The sequence below is a fragment of the Ceratotherium simum genome, chromosome 5, assembly GCF_057802395.1.
Source record: "Ceratotherium simum simum isolate JZ-2026a chromosome 5, ASM5780239v1, whole genome shotgun sequence".
Lineage (NCBI taxonomy): Eukaryota > Metazoa > Chordata > Mammalia > Perissodactyla > Rhinocerotidae > Ceratotherium > Ceratotherium simum.
In genome coordinates, this window is record NC_141904.1 from 28,540,190 (window position 1) to 28,561,969 (window position 21,780).

Sequence of the window (21,780 nt, forward strand, 5' to 3'; positions counted from 1 at the left end):
CCTTTCCACCCCTCCCCCTCCTTCCCATCCACCCCCTTCTGCCTCTTCCCTCCCTGCCCATCTTCTACCCCCTTCCGTTCTCAGTTCCCCATCCTCCGCCACCCTCCCAGCCCCTTCCCTCTCCCAGCCGCATTCTGGAACTAAGTCTTCGCAAAAGTACAGGATAAATGTCACGGTGGAAAGTGCCCGGCTTGATCTTTTGCTATTTTCCCTAATTGTATAATTGCTGCACATGGTGTCTCTCCTGGCGAGTGCCGGGTCTGGCTATCCCGCCGCCGCTGCACCGCCGTGGGTCGCCTGGAGGAGACCCTGTGGGGTGTGTTTGTGTATGCCCTGGTGTGGAGTGTGTGTTCTGTTTGTCTTTTGTGAAGCCTAGCGCTTGTCACAGTTTGGAGCTGAAGCCCATTTTTCTCTGGTCTCTTCTCTGCAGCCCCCACTGGCCTGGTTTGAAACTGGATTCCCTCTGTCACCCCCCCCCGCCCTCCCTCCAGGTCTCATAATGTTTTGATCCTTTTGCCCTTTACCATTTCTAATGAAGATAAAGCGTAGCTTCTTGTGGCTTTTTTTCCCCACGACCAACCAGAAATGTCCAATCCATCTTCCCTTAAGGAAATTAAGGCCGCTTTAGAAAGACATCATCCTGTGCTCCGTGGCTGTTAGACCTATTTGCATGTTTTCAAGATTCGTGGTTTTGTGTTGTGTATTCTTGAGAGTCTACGCAAATATTTTTATTTAAAAGTACGAAAGGAAGTGCTAGGTTTACCTTCAGATTATCTCGTGCTTAGTTTTTTATCCCTGATTCTTTAAAAAGTATGTTTCTGAATATGTAATAATTCAGTCTGGACCTTGGAATCTAAATATTTGTGTTTACTCAGTTTGGATGCGCCTTGGCTCTTTAGAGTTTTGTATGTGGGCTGATGCTGATGATGGAGTGTTTTCATGTATTGTCGTACCCCATTCTAATTCCTCCAGGACATAGCACCTTTTCCTCAAAAATTGGGTGTTTCACTGTTACTTCCTGCATAAATACCTTTACAGTTAAGAGCTTAATATTGCTAGATGTTGTGCATATAATATAAATTATTTTATTTTCCGTTTTAGAAAAGTTTAGAAACGTAAGAAGACAAATAGGAAGATATTAAATGACAGAATTAAGCTTTTTCCTGTTGTAAAAGCTCAAATGAACACTTGCTTTTGCAGTTTTATACCATGAGATACAGATTTAAGGCTTATCTCGACTGTAATTCAGATTTATGGAGTGACTATAGTTGCTTTTATGTTATCAGTAATATTTATAACCAAATTATTTTTATGGAACATGTGAGTTTCATTCACTATGTATATGTTGCTAATTTCCAGGACTGTACTTAGAACATAGAGTATATAGCTAATATAGCCTTAGATAATTTGTGTGTTGAAGAAGGAACAATATCTAAATACTTAATATAACACGTTTGAGGTAAGTCTACCTTACTGTTTTATGTTTAGAAACCAAGTTTTACTTTGAGTCTAAAGTAAAAATATAAATTTAAATATCTTAATATCTTTGAAACTGTCATAATCAAAGTGTAGCTCTATGTTTATAACCCTGGGATTTAAGTTTATCTTCCCTCTAGCTTGCATGATTGGATCAAATTAGCTATTTAGAAATTAAAGATAATTTTAAAATACTGATTTTTAAAATACTGATTTAGAAGATAACATTTAAGGAGTTTTAATTTAGGAATTTTTATTCATTTGTACTTTAGAAAGACAAAACACCAATTTTATACTTATAACTAATTAAAATGCTCCTAGACTACTTTTTTCTTCATAAACATTAGTTGCCAACTGAGTGGTGCAATAGTTTTTTTCTCATACTTTTTTCTGTAGTTAGGCATTCAAAAAACAAAACTAGGAGAAATTCGCCTTAATCTTGATATTTGAAAAAAATATGAAAACTTTGTTTCTAAAAGTTTCTATAGTGGTTATTAGTGGCCTCAGATGAATTTATCATTTATAAGTTAAGATTTGGATGAAATAAAGTATCTTAGATCAAAAGTGGAAATAGATTTTTTTCTTTGTTGTGAAACTGTAGAAATTATACCTTTATTTGGGTATTTTTAATAGTATTTTTAATAGTTTTGTAGTGAGACTAATTTTAGTCTGATATTCTGGAGCAGTTGATGAAATTTGGGTTTCACATTATGCCTCACATTACATCATTGAGTAGTCCTTTAAGTAATTATACACTCATGGCAGTATTAGTATGTAAGTGATAAGAATATTAAGAATGTGTAGCTTTATAATTAATGTGATATACAACTAAAACTCTAGGCAGTTTATTAAACTGAAGCCCCAGCTTTAGTAACAAAGAATTTTATTTCATTTAGATTTCCATATATTTGTCGTGTAATGGATTGCTTCTGGTTTAAGATGTATAAAATAATTTCTCACTCATTTCACGTTTCTTAAAATATTGCCGGCAGCATTTTGCTATATCAGAGGGCCTTTCCCTGAGAATTGTTCTTTTTCTCGCTCCCATGCACATCTGTTCTTTCTAACATGCTCTTATGTGCATACTTATAAGGCTTTAAACTTCTGATATATTTTATCTGAAAGAAGTAAGCTGAAGAAAAAATCAGTGTTAAATCCAAAGATGAGAATTAAAGTGAAATAAAAATGAAAAAAAAGCAAGAAATATGTTAGAACTGTTAGAGTTAGATGTGAAACATACTGATATAAAATTTCAGTATTCTATTAAGTGACTTTAGTGCTCATAAAAGATGTCACAGCTGTGGAGACTGATGCTCTCCATTTACAGGATAGGTAGAAAAGCAGTCAGATTTTCCTGTCAGTGTTTCAGAATTGCTTGGGCAGAGCTATTTTTGTTTGGCATGGGGGAAGGGAGCTGTTGGGGTTGAGAGGGGTGGTGGTGGTGTGTTTGGGTGATGTCTCATTGAAGGCATTTGGTATTTTCTATTGACTCTTCCCCTTTCTGTGCTTCCTGATTCTTCCCTTCCCTTGCAATGCTTTTTGGTTTGTCTTACATAAAAATTTCAATCTATTAAAGGTCTGTATTATGAAATCGCTTTGATTTAGAGCAAGGTACAAGTTAAATCTTTGGTGACGACGAATTTTCATTATTGTCAAGTAGCTATACATTTGGACTAGTTACAGTAATAAAAAACAGTGCTTTATTTGAGGTATCTTTCTTTTACATATTCTTACTCTTGATCATAGCAAATACAGTTTTATTTCAAGTCTTAATTTGATTAAGAGTAATATAGTATCTTTTTCAAAAGGAATTTATTCCATTTATCTATGATTTTTAAAGATATATTTTGTGTTGTTAATGTCACTTCTTAAAGGTAGTTTTGTTTTTTAATGAAGAGGTGCCTGAGATCATCGCTATGCGGTGCTCAAAGAGGTTATTAGGTGACAGTAACGTGGTGAGCACAAGGCCCTTTAGAATCTGGGTTTTGTCAGTTTGGTTTTGGATTTGTCAGTACACTTTAAGCTAGTTGGATCATAAGGGCTGTGTTCATAGTAATCAAACTCAGAAATCGGTTATGATAGAATGACAGTTAAGAGGGGATATCCTTTTTCACTTACTTTAATTTTTTGTGTCTGCTCTCTAGGTTTTTACAGCTACCTATGTATCAGGGTATTGAGGAAATTGAGTTTGTAATCAGAGCTGCTTGGGGAGCATGAACTCAGAGCAAAGGGAGTTTGAAAGCCTTAAGGGATATTTCATCCAGACTGTGGGAAGGGAAAAAAAAAAGAATCTTTCAGTGTCTCAATACAGTCTCCATCTCGTGTGAAACATGGTTGTTTGGTATATTGCTGGATCAATGCTGACACCATCATACAGTTCAGTTTTTATTTAGAATTATGCGGGCCTCTGTGTTCTTCTGTTATCACAAAGGATACTTAAAACAGTTGACTAGTTTAGAGGATTTTAACCTTAGCTCTGTCCTGAGGGTTTATTCATTGGATATGGATGTGAAAGTGTCTCCCATTTCTCTGTCCCTGTGGCTGTTTTTGCTAACCTCTGTTAGAGCACTTAGCACAGTTGGCTTACCCACTAGACCAAATTTCTCATGCTTGCTTGTGGGACCAAAGGGCCTACCTCAGTGTCTGGTGGGGCGTAAGCCCTCAATTTTTTTTTGTTGAGAAAGCTTTATTGACATGTAATTTACATACTATAAAATTCACCCTTGGAAAGTGTGTAACTCAGTGGTTTCTAGAATATTCAGAGTTGTGCAAAACATCACCATTATCTAATTTAAGAACATTTTCATCACCCCAAAACGAAACTCTATACCTATGAACAGGCCTTGCCCGTTCTTCCCTCACTCTTAGCCCTTGGCAACCACGTATTCACTTTTCTCTCTCTGGATTTGCCTATTCTGGACATTTCATGTAAATGGAATCGTACAGTTTGTGGTCCTTTGTGACTGGCTAGTTTTACTTAGCATAATGTTTTCAAAGTTCATCTTTGTTGTAGCATGTAGATACTGTACTTCATTCTTGTATATGGCTGAATGATATTCCATTGTGTGGATACATCATCTGTTAGTGAACATTTGAGTTGTTTCTTCTTTTTGGCTCTATGAATAATGTTGCTGTGAACGTTCTGTCTATATATTTTGTATGTTTTCATTTCTCCTCTCAGTACATTTTGAATGGATGAAAGAAACGTTTTGACAACTTACAAAGCTGTTTTGTAAATGATAAACTTATTCATTTTATATTAGCTTTACTTGTTCCACTTTGAGGCTCACTTTCTCTATATTCTTAAGGTACCTTATTGTAGTCCTCCCATAACTGAATAAATGATTTTTGATTCTTTAATCCAGGATCTAAAATGTCCACTGAGGCACAAAGAGTTGATGACAGTCCAAGTACTAGTGGAGGAAGTTCTGATGGAGACCAACGTGAAAGTGTTCAGCAAGAACCAGAAAGAGAGCAAGTTCAGCCCAAGAAAAAGGAGGGAAAAATATCCAGCAAAACAGCTGCTAAATTGTCAACTAGTGCTAAAAGGTACCTTAATTATTGTAACCTTTTTATTTGTAGTATCACTTTATTGTCTTAAGTTCTGTCTTTCTGTTGCATTTACTCATTTTTCTGGTATGTGGACCATGAAGTTCATGGATTTTTCTTTCTCCTTCAATATTAATTCTTTTACATGGTTTTAATTGTAGGCAATATGAACTTTTTGGTATTTAAAATCAGTTAAACAGCGTGGCAGCCAGCCTTCGTGGTCTAGTGGTTAAGATTCGGCGTTCTCACCGCCAGGGGCAAGGTTCATTTCCTAGTCAGGGAGCCACGATCTGTTGGTTGTCATACTGTGGCGGCTGCGTGTTGCTGTGATGCTGAAAGCTATGCCACTGGTATTTCAAATACCAGCAGGGTCACCAATAGTGGACAGGTTTCAGCGGCGCTTCCAGACTGAGGCAGACTAGGAAGAAGGACCTGGCCATCCACTTCTGAAAAGATTGGCACGAAAACCCTGTGAATAGCAGCAGAGCTTTTGTCTGATAATAGGATGGTGCAAAAAAACCTGGCAGGGTTCTGCTCTGCTGCACCCAGAGTCAGAATTGACTCGAGGGCGCAAACGAAAACAACTTGGCAGATGCACAAAATACATATCCATATTGTGTTTGTGTGTGTTTGTGTATTCTTAGGTGAGCATATACAAGAAAACACATGTGAAAGTGTGGTGGTCTGATTTATAGTTACTTGACCATAAATATTTTATTCTGTTCAGTAACAGAATAGAGAGTAGGAATCTATTGAAATAGATTACTGAAATAGTTATTCAGTAATAGTATATTTTCTACTACTCCCTGTTAGTAAAGTGAGAAATGCTGGAGTTAGCAACTAATGCATCCTGGGTTCATTATATTAGGCAGTGGGTCAGTCTTGATACAGATTTTCTTTTTCTCTAGAGAATAGATAGATCTGGAAGGTAGATATTTGGATGATTCTCTTGCCACATCAATTGCTTATGCTGATAGGCGTGTTATTGGACTCAGCAGGGGAATCTGCTTTAATATTGTTAAATTATAGAATATCTCTTGGAAAATAATTTAAAGGTAAATTAAACTTAGTAGCGTCTTTCCTGATCCTGTGATTTGATCTTCTTATTTTGTTTTAATACCTTTTTTATATCAAATAGGTAGTGTAAATAAAAACAGTCTGTAAATTTTAGGCATAGTCAAATGTCTGAATGTTGACTGATAGCTTTATATTTTATTGGATAGTGTCGATTAGGGGGAATTCCTTTCCTGAAGATCAAAAACCGTTATGGTCAGTAGACCTTGTTTTCCTCTGGTCTAGTCAATCCACAGGATTGGGAAGAACCTTCGCAGGCCCACTGGTGGGATGTGACTTTCTAGGGAGAGATGTTGGAGTGATGGTGAGTGGTGAGCAATCCATTCCAAGGGACTAGGGTAGTCGGTTTCCCTTTCCCAGAAGTGTGTTGCTGATCCCTGACCTCTGTTGAAGGAGTTGTGTGAAAGTCAGATAGCCGCGAACTTTAAACCTTTAAACTTCTATACTAGAACATGCTTGTGTGGGGAAAAGGGTTCAGTTTGTTTTTGCTATCACATCACAAGTCCAGAGGGCCTAAGCTGGCTGACCTGGCCCCTCTGCTGCCTGCTACAACACAAAATGACCTGCTGCTGGGAAGTGGGGGTGGAGATAGGATGAATAAGAAAGGTGGGAATGGAGAAAAAAGGGCCATTGAGATGAAAGAAAGGAGGTTGGGGGTGGGTGGGTAAGAGAGATTCAAGTACAGATTGTGGCCCTATGTAAATGAGGAAATTCTAATTCAGTCCTCAGCTTCTGATAGTGAGGGTTTTCACAGGGCCTCTTCAGCTTGTCAGAAAAAGAGAGAGGAGGGGCTGGCCAGGTGTGTAGGAGTGGGGTTTGGAGAGAGCTTCTCCTGGATCTGCGCTCTGCTTTCCTGTGACTGCTAGTTAACAAAAACTCCTGTCCACCTTCTTGAGGCCCTGCCTTTTCCTGTGGCTGGGAGCATCACCATAAAATAACTCAAAATCATATTTCTTGGGTGATGTATCAAAGACCGCTTCTGCTTATGAAAGAGAGTGAACTGTATAATGTGTGAAAGTGAGGATTGTGTGAATTTTTCAAGTATGTGGGTCATCTTTTACTTCATTTTACTACAGTGTGTATAGATTATATATTCAAACCTAATTTTCTTTTTTCCCCCGTCTTTAATAGGGGATAAAATCTAGTTTTGAGATGGTGTGCGTGTGTGAAGAATCCAGGATGGTGCCTGATTGGCATGTAATAGAAATTGATATTGTTGTATTGGTGAGAGTAAGAAGTATCTTTTAAGTTACTTCCTGGCTGAAAGAAGCCCTCCATTGGCACATTTATTCCTGTGAATCTGTGATTTTCAAATTGTGAATCAAGACCTTTCTCTAGAAGGTCTCCAGGTGGTTTATGGGTGGCAGTGTCTGAAGTGACTTAGTCGTTTACTATTTGTTTCAAATATAAAAATGCTGCTTCATTATTACTTTTTTAAGTAAAAAAACGAAGTGTAGTTCTTTCCCCTTTCCTTCTCCCAATTTAATTGCTAGTGAAGTTTTTTTTTTTCTTTTTTCTATTTCTTTCTTTCTTTCTTTCTTTCTTTCTTTCTTTCTTTCCTTCCTTCCTTCCTTCCTTCCTTCCTTCCTCCCTCCCTCCCTCCCTCCCTCCCTCCCTCCCCCCAAAGCCCCAGTAGATAGTTGTATGTCATAGCTGCACATCCTTCTAGTTGTTGTATGTGGGACGCGGCCTCAGCATGGCCAGAGAAGTGGTGCGTCGGTACGCGCCCGGGATCTGAACCCAGGCCGCCAGCAGCAGAGCGCGCGCACTTAACCGCTAAGCCACGGGGCCGGCCCCATCTGCTTAAGTTCTAAGAACTGAGAAAAAAATTGGCAATCATGAGGGCAAGGACCCACATCTTTTTAATTCACCATTATATCCACAGTGCCTAGCATAGTAGGGGCACAATATTTATTTACTGGTTGCCTTAGAACCTTGAGTTAATTGTAGGGATTGGATCTTCTCTGGATATTAGGATCTTGGTATAATGTGTTTAGAGGATTCTAAGTTAGAGGTACTTTCAAAATAAAATTCTTATTTATACTTTATTATTGATAATTGACTTTCATTCAGATGAGAAGTCTTTTCAAAATAGTGTCATTTTGTGAGAGAGTTAATCTGTAGCAGTGCAGAGCTTAGACTCTAGAGATAGTATCCGAGTTTGATTATAGGTTCTGGGATTTAGTAGCCCCGTGACCTTCGATACCTAATTTGACATTTCTAAGCCTCAGTTTCCTCTTCTGTAAAATGGAGATAATAATGGTACTATCTTCACAGGGCTGTTGAGGACTAAATGTGATAAAACCTTTATTTGGCACACAGTAAGATCTCATACACTGATGCTGTCATTTATAGACTTCGTGCTAGTTAAAATCTACAATGATTTTTTCAAATCCATTTGATAAACTTTAGGAAAATGAGGTATATGATAACCTTTGAGGACTTAATGCTATTGTTAAACTAGAAATACTCAGACGCTATAATTATATGCATTTTATAGAAACTCAAAAAAAGAACCTTGCACATAGGTGGTCACTTGCATGAAATATATTGTAGTTGTAGAATTAATAATTTGGTGTAGAACGTGTTTTCATGAGTAAAATCTCAGTTTTCAGGTATTACAGAAAAGTGATGTAGGATACAGAAACCATCTAAGTGGTGTTTTATTTAAACAATGGTTTAAATTAATTCCTTTTTTTTTTCTAATTTTATTTATTTATTTTTTCCCCCAAAGCCCCAGTAGATACTTGTATGTCATAGCTGCACATCCTTCTAGTTGCTGTACGTGGGACGCGGCCTCAGCATGGCCAGAGAAGCGGTGCGTTGGTGCGCACCGGGGATCTGAACCCCGGCCGCCAGCAGCGGAGCGCGCGCACTCAACCCCAAAGCCACGGGGCCAGCCCTAATTTGTCTTTTTTAGAGTTTAGAGGAAGATTATAGTTACATCTTTGATGCAGTTTTGCTCTTTGGCAAGAATTCGTTTCTTAAAAAATTGGCATGCTTTTGTCAGTCTGTTCTCTTGATAATATCTATATCTTGTTATATTTGCAAGTATGTAGTTGGACTGTGTCTGCAGTGACAAAATTCGATATTATTGAATTGACTAGTCAATTCAATAAAACATCTATTTTGAACTCTTCGTTGAATTGACTGTACTACTTCTTTCACTTGTTCATACGTCTATAAATGTGATTTTTAAATCACATTTATTGCAAATTAACTTTATTCAGAGTAGACATTGATTTTATTGGACACAATACTGTTCTAGGAATGATATTTGATTTCAGACTCTAAATTTTTGTTAGATTTCAAGGTTGATCCCATTGTATTCCATTGTGAACTTTCATGGGTTCATCTAAATTTGTTTTCCACTTGAGAATGAAGTAGTACTCTTTATAGATAATCTCTTGTAATTACTGTATTTTCTTGATTCTAAATGTACATTTAAAAACTTTTCAACGTTTCTGAAATCAGGATGCATCTTAAAATTGTTGTGCACCATCGTTTAGTTGAGGATGTCTTAAAAATCAGTGGTCTCTTAGAATCACAGATACATGGTATATATCACATTCGGAATTAAACTTGAGGCTTATTTGCAGTGGTTCTGTGTTTTCTAGGTTAATTCAGAGACTACTCTGCGATTTAAAAAAATTTTTAAGTTAGTTGCATGATGTTTTCTTCTTGAGAATAAGTTCATTTTGGAAGGTTTTGACCGGTTGATTCATTTGGTTAGAATAGGGGTTCTCAGGTGGCTGAGGAATGCAGTCCATATGGAAATATAGAAAGTCATCTAGGTGGGATGAAGGTTTTTTTTAAAATAACTGCTAAGAAAACACCTTTGTGAATCCCCATGTCCATATATTCGTATTCTGCTTGGCCCTGAGTGAGTCATTGAGTATTTTAACCTAAAATATGTGTGTGTGTTTTAAACATGTCAGTACATACACACTGCTTCATTTTTCTGAACCATTAATCCAGTATGTTGATGTTAAAATGAGTGCTTCATATCTTCTCCATCTTGTATAATGTTGTTAACTGTATTCTTCAGTTAAATCTGAATGAATCATTATTTTTCCTTCCCCCCTCCTCTTTGCAAATGACAGTCACATACAGTACTCTTACCGTTCCTGGAGCAGTTAAAGTATTAGGTGAAGTCCTACAAACTTTTAGTCCTTATTTTGCTTCTGACTTGTCTCAGTAACTATGTGCAGTTGCTGACTTCTGTATCATAATAACCGAAGAAGTGGCACTGTCAGAAGGAAATTGGAAATTTAGGCAATTGTTTAGTGATTTATGTCTAAAGAAATAATTTTATCTTAAAGGTTCTGATAAGAGAGAAGTCTTTTTGTTTGTTTGACTTAGCAAGATAATTGTCTCTCTTTCACCTTACTGGTGTACAGTAAGAACTAGCCTTAGTTTCCTTATCTTTTAAATGGGGACTGATAAAACAGTAATATTTGGAGAATTCTGTAAGATTTTTTTACTTCACTTTTAATAGCCTAAAATCATCATGTGAAAGGTACACTGTAAGTGTGAATTATTGATACTTTTTCATTTTTCTTCACCCTAAGGGACAGTGCCTGAAATAGCTACCTTCCTACCCTACATGCCGAGACTGAGAAACTTAATACATACCATGATGACAACTTTTGAGATAGAATTGAATTGCTGTCATTGAAAACAGCAGGACATCTTGCAACCGTTTAAATAGCAATTCTTAGTATAATCTTTTCTGTCAGGAGAAGCACAACCATTCTTAAGTAACAGTGGCTCAAAGTATATTATAATATATTGACTCACTGCTCAGAGTTGTCAAGTTTATCAGTAAATTGCTTTTTGTATTGAATAATTAGATCTGGAATTATAGACATCCAGAGGGGTTCAAGTTCCATTATAGAATTCTATGACAGAATATTATGATTTATCAATTTTTTGAACTAAAAGACAGTGTAAGCATAAAGAGACAGTTGAAGCATGCTCTTTGGAATGCCTGTTCTTTTGGTCCTCTTAGTTTAAAAACAATTTGTAAAAGTTATTCATGTTTCTGGTAACAAATTAAACAGTACAGAGACATTTTTAATGGAAAGCAACAGTTTTCTGTCCAAACATCCTCCCTATCGCAGTTCCATTCCCTTGAAGCAAACTTGTTTAGCTGTCTCTGGTTTTAGTCCTTTGTCGGTTTTCTGCATAACTCTAAATAATATACTTATACCTATTTGTTGAATTGTTAACTTAAATAATATCTTTTGACTCCTTACTATGAAATTTGAGGACGTGGCTTGTTTGACCAACTCTTTCTTCCTTCCTTTTCCTTCCTCCCAGTTAATGATAGTTAAAAAAAAAAAAAGAATATTGGTTGTCTTTCTAGACTAAATAATATATTTAAGCCACTGTTTCTTATTTCTTCATATTTCAACAGTATTTCTTGGTTCCTTACTTTGTAAAATGGGGATATTAATACCTTTGTTCTTCCTTCCGTCTACTCATACCCCTCCTCCATCAACTTTTAGCTGGTTTCTATTACTACACTTAATTTTACATCTTCAAGGTTAGTAACGTACATTGTGTAGTGCAACTAGAACTCATCTTCTGTGCTTTATCTATAAGTAAAAGATCAATAAATTGTCTGTACATTTGCTATAGCTATTTTTTTTTTTTTAAAGATTTTATTTATTTTATTTTTCCCCCCAAAGCCCCAGTGGATAGTTGTGTGTCGTAGCTGCACATCCTTCTAGCCGCTGCATGTGGGACTCGGCCCCAGGATGCACGGAGAAGTGGCGCCTCGATGCGCACCCGGGATCCGAACCCGGGCCACCAGCATCGCAGCGCCCGCACTCAACCACCAAGCCACAGGGCCGGCCCTATAGCTAACTATTCAGTGACGGACCAAACAGGATATTAGGATTAGATTTCCTGCAAGTCCAGTGTCATGCTATCTAGGCTACCCAGTGAGTCATAGCATTTAGATGAAATAGATCAGATCTCTCTTTTTCCCTCTTAACATCTGTTACTTGATTAAAATTATTTTACATTTTAGTTTCCTTCGTATTTGATCTATGATTTTCTTATATAGGTATTTTTCTTCTGGAGTTTCTGGTTGTCCGTTCCCCCTCCCCCCCTTGAATAATGCGTCTTTATTATATCCTTATATACTCTGCAGCCGCCTCTTGGCAATCTCAGCCTGTTTAATTTACGCTCATCTGCTTTGTCTTTCAGAAATACACTGAAATTTCTCATCCATTGGTGACCACCCCCCTTCTCTTTGCTGTTTATTCCTTTTCATACTTGCTGTATTTTGCCGGCCCCCTGCACCCCCAGGGGGGGTCCTGAAGGAGTGGGAGGTGAATGTTTGTTCAGTTTGCTCTTTAACCTGGACTTACTCATTTAGTTTTAAAGTGCCTCTTTTATACTTTTGTGTGTGAAATCTGTAAAGAGTGTTCTCCTGTATCAGATCATTGAGACCTCTCTCATTTAATTATGGGCCATATGTACTTGATATGCATGTAAACACATCATAGAATCCATATTAGAAGGAAATCATATGTTTTAAAGATAAAAGAGATCATGGAATTTGTCCTAGTTAACCTCTTTATTTTATAGAACAGAAAACAGGCTGAGAGAGAGAGAGCAGGTGTGAACAGTCTTTTTACCCAAGAACTCTCAATTAATGGCATAGCAGAATTAAATTGAAAGTTTTTTTGGCTTTGAATTTGTTAGTCTAGCTGTACTTCATAATGCCTACCACCTTGAATCACATGGCTTAGAGAAGTGAAAATTGTATTAGTAGCATGCAATTCCTTTAGGAAGTTGGTGCCAGTCTTCTTAGAGGAGTCGCATCTATTCTGGTAGTTCTGTTTGTTGTCTTGAAAAAGATGTAGAATGAAAGTGTTTGAGAGTAAATGTTTTTGTTCAGATTCTTGTTTTTTAAGGTACTTTAGTTAACTATTGTCCATGTACTGTCACAAGAATTACCAAACAGCAGGCATCCAGCTGCTAGTGAATCTCATATTTAAAAACCAAGGCAGGGCCGGGCCCGTGGCTTGGTGGTTAAGTGCTCGAGCTCCGCTGCTGGTGGCCGGGTTCGGATCCCGGGCATGCACCGACGCACCGCTTCTCCGGCCATGCTGAGGCCGCGTCCCACATTCAGCAACTAGAAGGATGTGCAGCTATGACATACAAGTATCTACTGGGGCTTTGGGGGAATAAATAAATAAATAAATAAAATTATAAAACAAAACAAAACCAAGGCAAAGGGGAAGAAATTATTTTGAGGATTTTTTGGTATTTGGTTTAACAAAGCCTATTTTAATAATGCATGAGTGATAGTTAAGAGATTGCTAAGTATAGTCTTAGAAAACAGTGTAGCACTGTTAGCCTTTGTATATGTATATAAGGGGTTAGGTGCAGTTAAAACTCAAAGTTGAAAATAACACATGATGATAAAAGCAGGCTTTTTAAAAAAAGTTCTTTCTTTGTGTGAAGCTAAGGCAGTGACAGACATTACAATGATTATCCACATATTATTAGGCTAGTTCCAGCAGAAGTAATAGTGTCAAACCTGAAAACCTCAACCTGCTCCAACCTGGAGGTTTCAGAGAGGAATACCATTTATAGTTTGATAGCAGTTTCAGGTGTTGGGATGAGATCCTGATAATCCTTTCTTCACCAATTGATTAGATCAATCAGGATGCTTAGATTCAACTTAATATGATCATCTTTGCATGCTGTATGGGGAAGTTCTAGTACAAATCAGAGGTTGAAATGATCTATAAATAATGTGGCAAAAGTTTCCAATTTAAACTAGAAATTTTGGTTAGTGTTATCAATGGTTTAATGAAATTTTAATTTAAGTCACAGGCTGCTTGCACTGATAGTGGCTGATCTTGTTAGGCTTTGTAGGTGCATTGTCAAAATCATGGCAGAAATTACTACTTTGTTATTGTATATGATGATTTATGCAGTATTAGTATTTCAAATTAAAAACTTACAAATGGGAAATATTAGTGTAAAAGTATAATGTTTTGATGAACTATTAAGAGAGTGAAGACATTTTAACATAACTTTCTTTGTCTTTATTTTGAAGAATTCAGAAGGAACTTGCAGAAATAACGTTGGACCCTCCTCCCAACTGTAGGTAAGTACTTACGGATTTTTATTTATTTGTATTTTTTGCAGAAGGTATAATTGAACTGTTTGTTGTGCAACTGTTGTTGTAGTCTGATTAATTAGTAAAAACGTCATTGTGGTTTGGACTTACATGACTGTAGAAGACAGTGGTGGTGGTTGTTGCTGTGCAGAATCAGAATATTTAGCAAGTATGTTTGTAGTGGTCCAGTGGAGTTGCCAAAAATAGAGAAATGCAATAACAATAAGATTATTAAATTATAGAGTAAGAAATACAATTATCTTTTAATGGAAGAGGTGTTGGGTCCTTAAATGATTTCTTTAATAATAACAGTTTGGCTAAAATATTTGCTGTTTGATAATTATCCAATTGTTATCTTGTTGGAAATTGATTTTTAAAAGTGCCGGAACATTAAACAGTGTTTCTTATGGTTTACATTATTTGTTATAGTCATTGGTTGTGACTAAGTAAGAATGGCCCTCAATTTTCTGGTCAGAGTTTACTTACAGGAAGTAAAAGTGCTTGCCTGGAAGTGATTAATGATATACAGGTACACAGAGGATGAAGGGAAAAATAACCTCCTGCCTTATACTACATCTTGGGTCTGGTGCAGTAGTTGGAAGATGGCTATTTGGCTATTTTAAAACATTTCTTTCTGTTTCAATATGAGGTCAGTGTTGGAACCAGGCCAACATGGAGTTTTTATAGTTTGAATTGGTAGTCTTGTGGATTGAAGGTGAGAGGGCAGATTGCAGGAAAATGTTTCTAACATTGAATGCAGGTAGAATTTATTATTTTGTATGATTTCTGATTTTACTGGTCTTATTTTTATGTGAAAGCAAAGATGACTGTAGATATTAATGAAAGTGAAAATTTTGCAGATGGCTATGTTTATAGTTGGCTAGTTGACAACTATTTTGTGTAATAAAGCCTGATAAGCCTTATTATGTTTGTAATGTTATGGTTCTTCACATGAGAGTCATATACAGTATATAAACTTGCAGTAATGTTCAAAGAGTGTTTCACTCAAAAAGAAAAAGAACAAATATTTCTTTGTTAGGTAAAACTGTTTAACAGTAAGACTTTTTGTCACATTTAAGATTGTGTTACATCAAAGCTGTTTGAGATGGCAGATCATTGTTTAGGCTTTGGTAGCCAATTCATGTAAGAGGATTGATTTGCAGAAAAAGTCCAGTTTGAGTCAAACTTAAAATCTTGTTTCATAGGATAGTATTTATTTTAATAGTTTGAATCTTTTTTTTTAATTAACTGTTTTACTACATATATTATTTTTTTAACCTTTTTACAAACAACCAAATTGGTAAATATGTGAACCTAATTTATATACTTATTTGCTTAAATTTTGACAACAGACTATTGGCAGAATAAACTACTGTGTTTCATTAGCTTGTTTAAGGCTCATTTTTGATAAATGTAATCCACATATATCATGTGATGGTTAGACTCTGTGCAACTTTGCTATCAGATATATTATTTTCTAATACATTAGTTTAATTTAGCTTTGACTTATTAGAGATAATAATTTAACTTTGATTAAACCAATATATTGTAAACATGCATGAAACTTACCTACGGTTGGGTACTGAGGAAATGAATTACATAATGGTTATTAAATAAACTAAAATAATTAAACCATAGGTCTATTTAAAGTAAAAAAGTTTTATTTAAAGTCGTCTGACATTTGGAGATTTACTTTTTCATTGAGCCTTAGTTAATGATATCATTATTGGTTATGTAAGCTCTTTATAAATAAAGCAAAATATATGTAATAGTTTTTCATTTTTAAATGTGGCTGTCACACATAATAAGCCCTTGAGACAGTTTCAGGAAGGATACCTACTTGGTGGTGTTTTTTTTCCCAGAGTGAGATATAATTGAATATAACATTGTAGAAGGATACCTACTTTGGTTAATTTGCTTGTTAAGGAGTATTTGCAAAGAAATCCATTTAATGGTATGAAGATTGGATAGCTAATAAGTTTGCTTTAGAAGTAAGGTCACGGTGCAGTGGCTTTAGCTCCTTTTATTGATCCCCAAATAGTTGATTGGGGTGGATCAGGCAGAGGTAAAGATCGTCTCCACCATCATGTGGGTGGTGCTCCCCTTGGGCAAGCAAAGGATCCTTTGTGCTGTGGCTGATTGGGGAGTGTGGATTAGTTCTGTATTCCATATGTGCTCATGCTGCTTAATATAGATGTTCAGTATGCTTGGTAAGTGGATTACTGTGGTCTCTGGATTGTTTGGTGTCACATATTTGATTGTGGTTTATAGTAAATCTGCCCATCTATATTTCAGTGAGAATGTGGTTACTATCTTCAGAAAAAGAAGTTAGAGCATAATTTTGCTTTGGCTTATTTTTGGCACATAGTTAACCGTGCTTTTGTGGTTGATTTTTAAAAGTTCTGTGTGGCTTTCATGTGTGTCCTCATGACTGTAATGAATTAATTTATAGAGTAAATTAAAGCTATCTGCCTAATATCCCATTCCCCTTGTACTCCCTTTGTGTATTACCTTTCCCAGGACACATGCCTCTCAAAATCCTGCCTTTCGATTGCTTGGGTAATTGTTAACTTGCTATCACAGATAAAAATTATGTGTGAGGAAGCATCTGTGGGCTTCCCTGTTAAGGCAATCAGAGTGGAAAAGGATTTTATCTGTTGGCTTTCTCGGTGGGAAGGTGGGTCTGTTTCATTCCACTTAGAGTGTGGTTTATCCTTATTTTCTGGAACATTAACAGACTAGTACAGCCCTATTCTGTGTGTATGTCAGGTTAATGATGGGACCTATGAATTTTGGTGCATCTTTTATGTGATGCCTGGTTAAGCAACTCTTGGAATCATATTGAAGGAACTAGCATGTGCTTAAATATTCTGCAAGTCTGTCATCTGAACATGTTAGGAATATAAAGTCTTCCTGAATTACATCGTTCAGTATAGGTATGGTTATGTAAGGCATTTTTAGAGGAAGCTATTCTACTGTAGTATTGTTTAAATTTTTTTTTTCAGGCTTTGAACAAACCCATATATTATTTAAAAGAGCATCCACAAAATACTTTGATAATAGGTTGAATTGTTTCTTCTTATGGGAAACACATGCCTGTACATCTTTCAGTTTTCTTTTCACTTTCTTTGTTGTCCTTGAGGTAAAAATGTAATAAAATTGTTTTTTTTAAGCTGGGTTATATTAATTATCTTTTTTTATATTACAGCATAAGAGTTAATGTTTAAAAATAAAACTTCATGATATAGCTAAGGAAAAAGTTTCTTTTCATAAAATCATAGGATCTGTAGGGCCATAGGCATAGAAAATTATACATAATTTGAGTGAAATTTGGTTATATACTTAGAATATTTCCTATAGATAGTAGAATGTATTTTGCTTGGCCTCAGCTCTTAGGATGGATAACTAAATTGACTTTATGACATTTGCTAGGGCTCTATCCTGAGGCCTGTGCAGATCCATAAATGTTTTCATACCGCCAACTGAGTTGAAGGTGCTGGGCTCTTGGCTAGAACTGCGCGCTACCTCAGTGTCTTGCACATCAGCTTAGCTGAGTGGAGTGGGTAAAATTCATGCCATATCCTTACAGAGCTCTAATAGTTAGAATCGCCTTCCCTTGTAAATGTATGTCTTGTGACTTTCAGGATTCTTTACAAGTTGTCAAAAGGATAGATCTTAAATCTATAAATGTGCTAGTGTGTTCATTTATATTTCCTTGATACTAGTGGAAAACTGGCAGCCAGTTAGAAAAATCTCCAAATTAAAATTAAAATTTTGTCATTCAAAGTATAACTTATTCTTCTGTATTGCAGAGAAGCTAAATTCAAATTCTCTTATGATCTGATACTGCCCAAGTTTGTATTAGCTTTATGAGCATGGAAATTAACAGAGATCCTTATTACTTTTTGAAAGTAGAGACTACAGTAAAATGATTGGTTTGGATTTTGATTTAGTAATTGAGCAAGCAAAAGGAGGAAATACTAAAAAGAGGATATAGTTCAGTTATACTAGCAGTTTTCACTTTTTGTTGCGTATTTCAATAATCTCATTGAACACAGGCTCTGCTTTACTTTTTTTTTTTTAATTGTAGCAGTTTTATTGAGGTGTAATTTAAAGAGTAAAATTCTGTGGCTTTTAGTATATTCACAGAATTGTATAACCATCACAATCAATTTTACAACATTTCGATCGCCCCAAAAAGATACACCATACCTTTTAGCAGTCACCCCTTCCCCATTTCCTCCCAGCTCTCCCACCACCCAGCCCTAGGCAACCGTTGAATCTGCTTTGTCTCTATAGATTTGCCTATTCTGGACATTTCCTATAAATGGAATCATACAATATGTGGTCAGTATGAAGCATAATGTTTTCAAGGTTCATCATGTTGTAGCATGCATCAGTACTTCATTTCTATTTGTCTCTGAATAATATTCCATTGTATGGATATATACTACATTTTATTTATCCGTTCCTTAGTAGATGGACATTTTGGGTTGTTTCCAAGTTTTGGCGATTATGAATAATGCTGCTGTGAATTTTGTGTACAAATTTTTGTGTAGGCCTTTGTTTTCATTTCTTTTGGGTATATACTTGGGAGTAGAATTGCTGGATCATGTAGTAACTATGGTTTAACCTTTTGGGGAACTGCCAGACTGTATTCTAAAGTGGCTGCACTATTTTACCTTCGTACCAGCAGTGTATGAGAGTTCCAATTTCTCCCCAGCCTTGGCGATTGTTATTGTCTTTTTTTTTTTAATATATATATATATATATATTTTTTTTTTGTGTGTGAGGAAGATTAGCCCTGAGCTAACATCTGTTGCCAGTCCTCCTCTTTATGCTGAGGAAGATTGGCCCTGGGCTAATATCTGTGGCCATCTTCTTCTACTTTATATGTGGGACGCCTGCCACAGCACAGCTTGATAAGTGGTGTGTAGCTTCGAGCCTGGGATCTGAATCTGCGAACCCCAGGCTGCCAAAGTGGAGCACGTGAACTTAACCACTATGCCACTGGGCCGGCCCTGTCTGTCTTTTTGATGATAACCATCCTAGTAGTTGTGCAGTGGTATGTCATTGTGGGTTTTTTTTTTTTTTTTTTTTTTTTTTTGGTGAGGAGGATTAGCCCTGAGCTAACATCTGTTGCCAATCTTCCTCTTTTTGCTGAGGAAGATTGGCTCTGGGCTAACATCTGTGCCCATCTTCCTCTACTTTATATGTGAGACACCTGCCACAACATGGCTTGATAAGTGGTGCTTAGGTCTGCACCTGGGATCCACACCTGCAAACCCTGGGCTGCGTAAGTGGAGCGTGCAAACTTAACCACTATGCCACTGGGCTGGCCCCGTTGTTGTGGTTTTGATTTGCGTTACTGTAATGGATAATGATGATGATGACCATCTTTTCATATGCTTATTGACCATTTTTATATCTTCTTTAAAGAAATGTCTACTAAAATTCTTTGTTTTTAAATTGAGTTGCCTTTTTATTGTTGAGTTGTAAGTGTTCTTTATTTATTTTGGCTACAGGTCCTGTATCAGATATATGATTTGTAAATATTTTTCTCATTCTGTGGATAGTTTTTTCACCTCTTGATAGTGACCTTTGAAGCACAAAAATTTTAAATTTTGATGAAGTCTGATTGATTTTTTTCTTTTATTGCTTGTGCATTTGGTGTCATTTCTAAGAAACCATTGCCTAATCTAAAACTATGAAGTTTTATGCCTGTATTTTTCTTCTAAGATTTTCTTAGTTTTAGCTTTTATATTTTGGTCTCTGATCCATTTTGTATATGGTGTGAGGTAGAGGTCCAACTTCATTCTTTTCCTTCTGGATACCTGATGACCTCAACAGCATTACCTGAAAAGACCAGTTTCCGCATTGAATTCTCTTGGCTTCCTTGTTGAAAAATCATTGCATCCTAGATGTGAAGGTTTATTTCTGAACTCTCAATTTTATTCCATCGATCTGTATGTCTGTCCTTCTGCCAGTATCACATAGTCTTGATTACTGTAGCTTTTTAGTAAGTTTTGAATCAGAAACTGTAAGTCCTCTAACTGATTTACTTTTCATTGTCTTAACTCATTAGTTAAGGCATTCCCAGTATAGAAGAGGCCATGACTACACATAAACCTAACTAACCACTGTCTCACCTTACTGTTGATGAGAGCCATTTAATAGAGGAAAATGTATTTTCCAGATCGTAGTAACTGAAACAGTATATAGGGAAAATCTGTGTGGGTTAATATTTTTCAAAACTATATCACAGAACAGGAAGGCATTGAAATAGAAATTGGGGACAGTGCCTATGTAGGTGTGATCCCTAGAAAGAGCCACCAGTGCAAAACTGTAATTATTGTCACTAATTATTTTCCTTTTTTGGTCATTGTAGTAATATTTATATAGTATTTGGTAGCTTTTCAAGGATTTTCATATATGATGTTACTTAGTCTTCTCAACCACTCTGTGAGACTCACGGGGTTAAGTAACTTGCTCAGGGTTGCAAAGCTAGAAATGGTTGATTTGGATTTAGACCCAGGTTTTCTGATCTTTCATTCTTTATTTTTCCACATGCGTGACTAGATAAGAGAAATACATTCAAAATTACATTTGTGGCTAGCTATTTGTGGTTCAGTTAAGGGGGAAAAAAAAAAGAAAAAATCAACATGAAGACAATCCAAAATATCATTTGTACTATGTTTGATGTGTATTTCTACCACACTTTCATGTGTGTGTGTTTGTGTGGGTATATATGTTAGTGTTGGTGTTATTATTATTGGCACTTGTCCAGGTAAAGGATTTCTTTACATTTGACGGTTCTTAACTTGGTGTTTGTAGATGTCTGTGCTTTTAATGCCAAATTCGTTTTTCCCTGTTACTCAGCCTGATTCTAGATCATGTTCCGCTATAGTTCACTTTAGTATTTATTGAGGTCTTAGTATTAGATTTGTGCTAGGACTAGGGCAGGCTACAAGAAGATATCCAGGTGTAGTTCCTAATCCTAAAGATTAAGTTAAAACTAATTGAGATATAAGACATACAGATGCTTAAAGAACCAAGACTCGGAGAATGATGGTACTGTTGGCAGAAACTACCAATACCTATGGCCTCTGTGAATCTTAAAATTGATAATGCTTCCCTCTTTACTTTGGTTGCCTGGAAGCTAATAGCCTTATTTACTCTTCAACTTTAGTAATTAACTGCATTCTGTGTAGAAACTTCAACTCTGGTTGTGTTTTATTTTCTTACTCTTTTTCCTACTTTATATCCATATCTTCATTGTACTTTTATACTACTTACATTTTTTTAAGCCACCTCAGAGTCTTTTTGGAGCAAGGTAGATTATTAGTAAATAAACAGTATGAATAACTGAAAGGTGATGTAAATGTGAATTGGTTAGCAGATTGCTGGAAAGCCTCTTATGAGGAGTCATTAATATGATAAAATTTAAATATATATTAAGGGCTTGTGTTATGGAATACTGAATATTCATATTCATCTCTCCTTTCTTTAGTACAGATAATTGAGGAATATTTTTT

General features: G+C 36.1%; 1 protein-coding gene across 4 annotated transcripts in view; it reads left to right on the forward strand.

Annotated features, from left to right (window-relative positions):
• The window catches only part of UBE2E2 (ubiquitin conjugating enzyme E2 E2), a 348,219-nt gene that overhangs the window by 533 nt on the left and 325,906 nt on the right, over positions 1-21,780 (forward strand). For 3 of the 4 annotated variants that reach the window (XM_087430613.1, XM_087430612.1, XM_087430611.1), the window contains exons 2-3: positions 4,842-5,025; positions 14,183-14,233. In XM_087430613.1, the coding sequence (XP_087286739.1) occupies positions 4,850-5,025; positions 14,183-14,233 (227 nt within the window). In that variant the 5' untranslated portion in view covers positions 4,842-4,849. Of the gene's footprint in view, positions 1-222; positions 317-4,841; positions 5,026-14,182; positions 14,234-21,780 lie in introns of those variants that run through there. The other variant, XM_087430610.1, reaches the window with a different exon arrangement.